General features: G+C 39.1%; 1 protein-coding gene across 2 annotated transcripts; it reads right to left on the minus strand.

Annotated features, from left to right (window-relative positions):
• Nucleotides 1-764: 764 nt before the first annotated feature.
• Nucleotides 765-8357, minus strand: LOC308085399 (uncharacterized protein). Of its 2 annotated transcripts, none has more exons than XM_080428554.1 (5): nt 8060-8357; nt 4021-4104; nt 3579-3674; nt 2595-2845; nt 765-1109 (listed from the first exon to the last, which is right to left on the minus strand). In XM_080428554.1, exons 1-5 carry the CDS (start codon nt 8287-8289, stop codon nt 1021-1023), a joined length of 750 nt encoding a protein of 249 aa, XP_080284680.1. In that variant the 5' UTR covers nt 8290-8357; the 3' UTR covers nt 765-1020. The 2 variants fall into 2 exon arrangements, with proteins under 2 accessions (XP_080284680.1, XP_080284679.1); XM_080428553.1 differs by having other exon boundaries at nt 2497-2845.
• Nucleotides 8358-10305: the final 1948 nt, after the last annotated feature.

A 10305-nucleotide genomic window follows, 5' to 3' on the forward strand; every position in this document is an offset into this window, starting at 1 on the left:
GACATATTGGATACTATGCCACCCGCTCTATAGCGACAGTATTACAATTGCAGTGTTTAAAATAAATTCCTTTAGGGATAAACAAATATAGTTTTTCATGTTTTTGAATTTGTTTGTGTCACCCTGCTTTATTTTCTAGCCTGCCAGCTCAAGTCAGGATTTATGTTTGTTACAGGTCACTGCTTAAAGTGTCAAAGAAGAGTCCGTTTTCTTTCTGTCTCCTAATTTACAGCTACATCTATCAAGCATTAAACGATTATGGAGAGGAGTTTGTAACTATCCATCGGTAATTGGCTTTCTTGGGTAAATATTTAAAGTTGAGGCTGACTAAATAAAGTAGTCTGCCTGTTCAATGTACTATAAAGTTCATGATTTTGAGTGACTATTATTATATATCTTGTTTAGAGTCCACGTGAGTGCTTTTCCCCAGAAAACGTATTAACATCAACGTGTAAACATTTTCATGTGTCTTTTGTGTTGTGTTACCGATAGTGTTGAAAAGTTGCCGTTTTGAATTTTTCAACTCAGGATTTGGTATATTTTGATACAATGTTGAACGCTGTGTATTTATTCATTTGACACTTTTGAATAAACAGTTTTAAGTTATTTTGAGTCGTAGATATGTCCATCAGTACAATCAGTTAAAACATTTCAGATTCTCTAAGCCTTGCATGTTTTTGCATGTTTTGCATTAAAGCTTTGTAAGTGTTATGTACATTGTCTACCTTTCCTGACAAAGAGAGGTAACAGCAACAATGTCTGAACTACAAACAAGATGGTGGCTCTGCTATCCAGCACTGCTTCCGGCAATCCAGCAGAGTTGTATATAAGAGAGCAATCACTGTACTTTGATATGAAATCATTTATTGAAACCAGTGAAGCCGACGCTTGTTTTTTTTCCACTCAACAAAAGTTAGTAAATGTGATTGTGAGGAAGACAAGCTAGAGGTAGCAGACCAGCTGAGGGGGGAAGAGGAGCGAGTTGGGGAGGAGGAAGAGGCTGAGGAGAGGCTCCTTTAGTCAGGAGGATGGAGACAAGGCTGCAATGCTTCCACCCTGATAGCAGGCTGTGACTTCCACTTCCAGATGCAATGTTCCCGGGAACACACCTTGAACCAGATTGAACATCACAATATTTTTAGTTGGGGTGCAACAATCAATTCATCGAACTAATACATTTCATCGATTATAATTATTATTATTTTAAATCGAGAATCGATAATTTAACCCATTCAATCCAGTCATTTTATGGCTATTCAAAAATAGCAAGCTCAAAAATAGCAAGCTCATAGCGCTATGAGCTTGTAGATCTGCTATTTTTGGAAAAATCTTGAAAATGTGTGCAAATCTTTGAATATATATTTTCTAAAGCGAACATTTGTAACTCAAATATTTGCTTCTCGGGGGGGTCCCTGGAACATATTTAAAGATTTGCACAAAATGTCATGATTTTTCATAAATAGCAGATCTACAAACTCATAGCGGGGCGCTCGTGGCGCGCTATGAGTGTGAATATCTGCTATTGTTGAATAGCCAAAGAAATCTAAAATGACAGAGATGTGTTCCCGGATTGAATGGGTTAATCAAATAATAATCCCACCTTATTCTGAGCAAATCATTATAGGCCAAGTGTCACAAAATGCCAAAAATACACAAGCTCACAACTGGTCGCATAGCAATGCATTGTGAGCTTGTAGATCAGGTATTTTCACTATTTTTGCATGACACCTTTGTGTGACAAAAGCATGAAATAAAGCTCACGTCGTTAGTCGATTCGTTGATATAGAAAAAGGAAACGGAAAAACACGCTTCTCGATTATTAAAGCAATCGATAGAATAATCGCTAAGAAGATAATCGATAGTTTCAGCCCTACTGTACATATTAGTGGCCCAAAACAATAGCCACAGCAACACTGTGGGCCATTGATAAGTTGGAAACAATAATGTTACATAATAAATACATACATAAATACATACACACACATAATACAACATGTTTTATGTAGAGCAATTCTTTACCAAAACCTGTAATAAGCAGTGGTGTAAAGTAACTAAGTACATTTACTCAAATACTGTACTTGAGTACAAATTTGAGGTGTTTTTACTTTCCAGTTTCCGGTACTTTTACTTCTACTCCACTACATCTCAGAGGCAAATATTATACTTTTACTCCACTACAATTATTTGAAAACTTTAGTTACTAGTTACTTTTCAGATATAAATGATGATATTATGAACATACATTAACCACTTAAGCCCTATTTTATACCTAGACTATTTGAAAATAGTAATAATATTTTCAAACATGTTAGCACTTTTACTTTTGGTACTTTAAGTACATTTTGATGCCAATACTTTTGTACTTTTACTCAAGCAAAACATTTGATTCCAGACTTTTACATGTAACAGAGTATTTCTTACATTGCAGTACTGATACTTTTACTTAAGTAAAGAAATGTAGCACTTTTTCCACCACTGGTAATAAAGCAATCTCACCCATTGAACAATGGCTGCGGTCCCCCTAGATTGAATGTGCACGTCATAGGGGGGCGTACTGTCACACTCCATTCCTGTGCTATCGTCCAAGTACCCACACTTTGTCACCGGAAGCTGGAGGAAGGTGGTGAGTTGCCTCAAATTGTTCTCGTAGGTGAGGAATGCTTTCTGGCCAACAATGTCATCGTCCTCACACCACACTCGAGGATGCTCTGGCGAAGAGGACATGGTGTCCGGTGTCGGGGGCTCTTCGCCGTCGGGCGCGTCGCGCTGCACCGTAGCGTCAACGCTGGCGGCCGGGAGGCTCGTTTCCACTTGAAAAAGTCTCTGCAGAGCGCCACCACCCGTTCTGTGTTCATGGAGAGAGAAACGTTAGATACAGGGGGTTTAATCATCGCTGTCGATGTCCAAATACGGTTACTTTTCACAAAAAGAAAACGGAAAACAAAAAGAGAACCAATGGATCCAATGTAGTTAGTATCTAGCCACAAGCTCTTGTTACACTTTTACACTTTTAATTAAGTCTGTATATTATACAGACTTAACCACTTTCACTTGAAAATCGCATTGCGCCAAGCTGTGAGCTTATAGATTGGCTATTTTTGCAACATTTGTGTGACACTAGTATGACGTATGCAACGCTCAGGTCCTGGACCTGGTGAGACGAAGGAGGGGCCCGGACAGGAGGCCATCCACAGAGCCTAGTCCCTCCACGTGCCAGAGCCTCCCCGAGTCCCGGCAGAGTAGTTCCGGAGAAGCGGACTGAGGGGCCCTGTCTTTCCCTATAGGACTGACCGTGCGTAGCTACTGGGACGTAAGTCGGGGGCTTGATCAACCCCGGCTGAGTCACCTGGGCGAGGGTGTATGTTGCGAGATCCGAAACACCCTATGACCCCAGGCTATAACACTGATGATACAGTAGGTCCCAGGTGCATCCACGTGATGTTTTGTATTTATGACGAAGTAGGGCATTCATTTATGAAAAACATTGAAATATGGACGATATGATGGTGACTAGCAGGATGTGTCAATCTATAATAAAAATAAAAACAGATTGATTATTTATGAATAGCAAAACATACCGCGCACAGAGAGAGGGTACATAGTCATCGTCAGAACCATCGTCCTCTTCGCCATACCAGTCCTCATCAGAACTTGTAGTAACCCCCATTTTGATTCTTGGAAACAAACAAAAAACACATGAAAGCAAAAGTAATAAATAATAAGCTCTCATTTATCCCTTCTGACAAGTGAACAAACACACTGGTTATTTGTAAAGTATGATATTTTCCCACCTTAAATGTCACTGGTTGACATTCGAAATATTGTTAATTTATGTTCTAAAGATGTCTGGCTATTAAAAGATAAAAGAAAAATGAGACCGCACACTGGTGAAAAATAACCTTTCAATCAAGACATCTTCATAAGGAATCAGCATCTGATGAAGATCTAAGATTGCTAATGCAATCAAACTCCGGCTTCTGTAAACAAACCAACGTTTTTGAGTTAACACATTTAACTAACCTGTCAGATTCAGCTCCAATACTGGATAACGGTGGGCGTGACTTCCTGGGCTTGGATTCCAGTGGGTTGTACAACATGTAGTAACTGTGTAATACAACATAACAACATGTAGCAACTGTGTAATACAACATAACAACATGTAGCAACTGTGTAATACAACATAACAACATGTAGTAACTGTGTAATACAACATAAAAACATGTAGCAACTGTGTAATACAACATAACAACATGTAGTAACTGTGTAATACAAGATAACAACATGTAGTAACTGTGTAATACAACATAACAACATTTAGTAACTGTGTAATACAACATAAGCTGCAATAAATACAGCATAAATACAGCAGCTCAATTATCAATCATCACAGCTGAGCTGACCACTCAGCTACTATGACACGTCTACAGTTAATGCACAATGACTATTCATTGTAAAAAGCACTGCTGTAACCGTTTTCAGTGTTTACTGTGATCTCATAGTGCATTTGAGTTGAGGCATTACATTTAGTTTGACTCGGTTCCACAGATATTATGAAAATAGCAGATCTACAAGCTCACTGCGCATGTGATCTTGTAAATCAGCTATTTTTCAAAAATGTTGCCTCTTTCTTATATTATTTGACAATTTGGCTAATTTTGACAGTTTTGTGGTTACTTTTGATGCAGTAATGGTCTTTTCCGTTTCTCTTTCCCCCTGCATGGGGGTCCCGATCCACAGGTTGAGAACCACTGTGACATCTCATAGTGAATGAATGAGGCCAGTGGCTAACGTCAGCATGCATGACTGACAGTCAGATCCACTACTTCACTCAGCTCAGCCTACACCATTGGTTCTCAAAGTGGGGTCCGGGGACCCCCAGGGGTACTTGAGGGGATACCAGGGGGTCCCCAGCTAAATGATGTATAGGAACCAAATGGACCCTTATGGGTCTGTAACTCAGAGAGTGTACAAATGGAACCAAAGTTGTACACTCTCAGAGTTAAATTAGCATTGATTTTACAATATGAATTGGGGTCCCAGAGATAGAAATGCCATTAAATGGGTCCGTAGCCATAATGCATGTCAAACTGGGGGGGGGGGTCCTTAAATTACAATGATTGAGAATCACTGCTTATGGGGGTCCCTGGCTTATCTTTTCAAATGGGGGTCTGCGGGCTAATAAGTGTCAATAGGGCTGGCAAGGCTGGTGTCACTCCACGGCTGCGGCTAGCCCCGCCCCCGGTCGGTGGGGTCAACATCTCCCTTCACTCTGAGGTTCGCTAATAGTAGCCTGCTAGTTGGTGCTCTTTCAGCAGTGTTTCGCCAAAATGGGAATGAATTGTTGTATGAAAACTGTTCCACGGCTTCTCACCATCGACGAGTTGAGAATAAAGGGGCTAAAATGGACAACGGACTAACTTTTCACTGCATTCCCAAATGGAAGCCAGCCAGGTCTCCCGACGTAACAAAGAGACGATGCATGGCTTGGTTGTCATTGATTGATTGAATATTTTATTAGGCAAAAAATGTAAAACAGCACAGTTACATTTAAAATACTTTGTCTAACAGGTCCGTTCATAAAAGTCCTTGCGGACTTTTATGTTTCCAATGAGGGCCTAAGTCACACCTCAGGATCCATGTAGAGAGAGTTATAGGCACTATACGCAACAAGTACCATATATTAAATGGTAGGGTACCCATCACTCTGATGCATACACCTAGCCTGGTTCCAAACAGGCTGATAATCAGGCTAGCATAAACCAGGAGTGGGCAGGACATGACAATCCTTGACAAAGTTGTCTGAGCGTCTGAAACTATTTTTAATAGTACCCTTCTGCATAGTAAAAGCAGACATGAGGTTATGCTCTGTAGATACATTATCTGTTCCCTTTTTATGTACATAGTAACCTGTACATGTTTTCAAATAAAATACATAGTCTTTCTACATAAAATGATTATATGCAAATAGAACCGCATTCTTTCACATGGCTAAAATGCATAGGCCATTATATTATTATGCAGTGCTTTCATTCAATGCAAATATAACCGAATCCTGATGATGATGATGGCTCAAGTCACCAGTTGCCTGACCTGTTAATGATCACATTATAATATGGATGGGCAGAGACCATTTTACTCCTCTTTGAGCCTGATGAGGTTCCTTTTTTATACACATAGTATCCTGTAAATGTACCTTGTTTTCAAATAAAAGACACCTTCATGTGACGTTGACTTACAGTGGTTACTTTGTAGATTTAGATTATTATTACAAAACATACAGTAACCACTTCAGCCCATACATTTCGGCCATTTGAAAATAGCCGATCTACAAGCATTGTGAGCTTGTAGATCTGCTATTTTCAAATTATTATACATTTTATACATTTGAAAGTGTGTTTTTGCAGTTGGCTTTTAACATTGTTGATGTCATTCTTTGTATGTGCCGCTGTGTGTACAAGCTATATAGTAGTGTACCCTGTTGGATGGGTCTGTAGACTGGTAGTGACCCAACCAACATGGTGAATCTTGGCCACGCCCCCCAAATCACTCCCCCACCCAAGCGAACTTTGCCAGCCCTAGGCTGGCAAGGCTGGTGTCACTCCACGGCTGCGGCTAGCCCCGCCCCCGGTCGGTGGGGTCAACATCTCCCTTCACTCTGAGGTTCGCTAATAGTAGCCTGCTAGTTGGTGCTCTTTCAGCAGTGTTTCGCCAAAATGGGAATGAATTGTTGTATGAAAACTGTTCCACGGCTTCTCACCATCGACGAGTTGAGAATAAAGGGGCTAAAATGGACAACGGACTAACTTTTCACTGCATTCCCAAATGGAAGCCAGCCAGGTCTCCCGACGTAACAAAGAGACGATGCATGGCTTGGTTGTCATTGATTGATTGAATATTTTATTAGGCAAAAAATGTAAAACAGCACAGTTACATTTAAAATACTTTGTCTAACAGGTCCGTTCATAAAAGTCCTTGCGGACTTTTATGTTTCCAATGAGGGCCTAAGTCACACCTCAGGATCCATGTAGAGAGAGTTATAGGCACTATACGCAACAAGTACCATATATTAAATGGTAGGGTACCCATCACTCTGATGCATACACCTAGCCTGGTTCCAAACAGGCTGATAATCAGGCTAGCATAAACCAGGAGTGGGCAGGACATGACAATCCTTGACAAAGTTGTCTGAGCGTCTGAAACTATTTTTAATAGTACCCTTCTGCATAGTAAAAGCAGACATGAGGTTATGCTCTGTAGATACATTATCTGTTCCCTTTTTATGTACATAGTAACCTGTACATGTTTTCAAATAAAATACATAGTCTTTCTACATAAAATGATTATATGCAAATAGAACCGCATTCTTTCACATGGCTAAAATGCATAGGCCATTATATTATTATGCAGTGCTTTCATTCAATGCAAATATAACCGAATCCTGATGATGATGATGGCTCAAGTCACCAGTTGCCTGACCTGTTAATGATCACATTATAATATGGATGGGCAGAGACCATTTTACTCCTCTTTGAGCCTGATGAGGTTCCTTTTTTATACACATAGTATCCTGTAAATGTACCTTGTTTTCAAATAAAAGACACCTTCATGTGACGTTGACTTACAGTGGTTACTTTGTAGATTTAGATTATTATTACAAAACATACAGTAACCACTTCAGCCCATACATTTCGGCCATTTGAAAATAGCCGATCTACAAGCATTGTGAGCTTGTAGATCTGCTATTTTCAAATTATTATACATTTTATACATTTGAAAGTGTGTTTTTGCAGTTGGCTTTTAACATTGTTGATGTCATTCTTTGTATGTGCCGCTGTGTGTACAAGCTATATAGTAGTGTACCCTGTTGGATGGGTCTGTAGACTGGTAGTGACCCAACCAACATGGTGAATCTTGGCCACGCCCCCCAAATCACTCCCCCACCCAAGCGAACTTTGCCAGCCCTATTTGGGGGTCCTTGACATGAAAAAGTTTGAGAACCACTGGCCTACACAATGTATTATTATTATATTATGATTATTAATAATAATAATATCTTTACGTGTCCAGCAGCAGCAGAGCGACGTCCGCATCGAGCCTCAGCCCCTTGTCCTGCTGCAGCTGCTTCCAGCGCGGGTAGGCGGAGGCTCCGATGTTGATCCGGGTCTGAGCGCGGCTCCGGTCGGCCTCTCTCTTGGCGATCTGACCCGCCTCGGACCGGCAGCGCTTCTTCTTCCTCTTGCCCTGAGGCTGTGTGGAGGAAGCCTGCCGTTTGGTGCTTGAATGTTCCATAGTAATGGAACTGAATGAAACATTAAGAGGAAGAGAGGAGCTCTGCTGCACTTACAGCAGTGGAGCGCCACTTATTATTATTATTATTATTATTTTTTGCTGCTGTCAGCGTTGCCAGATCTTGTGAGAGAAATAAGCAACCGGGTCTTGGAAAACAAGGCCAAAAGAAGCAACTACTATAGGCCACATGAGCACTTTAAACGTTTTTAGATTGTAGATCTGCTAATTTCAACTAATTTCAAACTCTTTGCAATAAAATGTGGAATATTTGGAATATTCTTTTGAAACATTCTGACAAATGCTCCCCCTGGCACAAAAATTTTCATGAAAATATTTGAGAACCACCGGTTTAAATAATAATATATATATATTTAGAAACAAGACCCAAAAAACTGCAACCCGCAATTAACTACCAATATTTACAAGCAACTTTACAGAAGAATAAGCCCAAAGTCGCTTATAATAAGCAGACATGGCAACACTTGTAATTACGAGAAATGCGTAACTTCCGGTGCGCCGTCTGCTTCAAATAACTTTATTGGCCATTATTGTCAACAAGTACCCATGAGGATAGAATTTCTGCTAGATTCAGTAGTGTAAAGTAACTAAGTACATGTACTCGAGTACTGTACTTGTGTTGCATTGTGAGCTTGTAGATCAGCTATTTTCAAAATATTCTAATACATTTTATGATACCTTGTGAAATGGGACATTCTGCATATTGTACTTTTACTTTCGGTACTTTAAGTATATTTTGACGCCAATACACTCAGGTACATTTTAATACCAGACCTTTACTTGTAACGGAGTATTACATTGTAGTTCTGCGTTGTTGTATTGATATTTTTACTCAAGTAAAAAAAAAAAAAGAAGTACCTTTTTCACCACTGAGGCTGAGGGTGTCAGGGTGAGGTGACCACCCTTCAACCACTGAAAATATGCTAGTTATATTAACAAAGCCTACTAACTCTACCATACAGATTGGTTAAATACAATTTAATTCATTAAAATAAGTGGACAATGTTTTAGTTTTTTCCTTCTTAAAAATATTCTTGTCTCTCTAATGCCATCTAGTGGGTATTTGTTATATCTGCAGGATGAAGTCTCAAGCAAATGTTATTGTTCATTGGTCAACACTGCATTGTATTTCTGTGTTCATTCATGTTGAATCTGTCTAATGGAAGGTACATTTTCCACTGGGAAAACAAAAGATATAAAACGAATTTTAAAGACACTATGCAAAATAATACAACCAATACTATACTACACTGTAGTACTATACTATTATACGACAATAGGCCTATAATTTCTTTAGGCAGGTTTTCTTTACCTCTGTTTAGATAAGATAGTAGAGGATAGGAAAGATATATTTTGCAACTTAAGCAATTTAGTTTTCTGTTTTTTTTAACCTACTGTACACAGCACTATAATATGATTCAGCACGTCATGGGATTATAGTTTTAATATTTGGTGAAACAAGCATTACTTAAACTGGATTCTGATGCTTAACAGTTTAAGTATAATATTTTGTGGGCAGTGGGGGAAAAAGAAGCTGATATGAAGTACATTGCAGGTATAGCTATATTTCAGGGCAAGCATGGTTTCAATTAACTTTCAAAATGATGGAAAACATTCTCCATGACTACTATAGTCTACATCAGGGTCTTCAATGTTTTTCAGGCCAAGGATCCCTTAGCTGAGAGAAAGATTAAGCAGGGACCCCCACTACATATTGTAGTATAATTGTGCTGCATATTACACTTTTTCATAGATAGCTTCATAGACTTGTTTTACAGCACTATTAGTATCAGTGTTGTGTTTTTGTTTGTTTGTTTAAACATCATCTTTTCTATTAATATGTTGGATTCATGTTATTATGTATTTTCAGACATTAAACCACATAAAGGGATATTTCACTTTCAAATGAAATAAACATAAACAAAATAAATTAAAAAAGACAAAAGTTATGGAAAGATCACAGCATCCTCACGCATTAGAATGTCCTTCTAATGCGTG

This window comes from Gymnoscopelus braueri (assembly GCF_963280865.1).
Source record: "Gymnoscopelus braueri genome assembly, chromosome: 5".
NCBI classification, from domain to species: Eukaryota; Metazoa; Chordata; class Actinopteri; order Myctophiformes; family Myctophidae; genus Gymnoscopelus; species Gymnoscopelus braueri.

Excerpts from the sequence above, each read along its gene's own strand:
- LOC308085399 (XM_080428553.1), bottom strand. The coding sequence starts at position 8,289 with ATGGAACATTCAAGCACCAAACGGCAGGCTTCCTCCACACAGCCTCAG. Across the intron at positions 3,675-4,020 it reads ATTGGAGCTGAATCTGACAG|AATCAAAATGGGGGTTACTA; the intron begins GTTAGTTAAATG and ends TTTGTTTCCAAG. Across the intron at positions 2,846-3,578 it reads GTACCCTCTCTCTGTGCGCG|AACGGGTGGTGGCGCTCTGC; the intron begins GTATGTTTTGCT and ends CCATGAACACAG.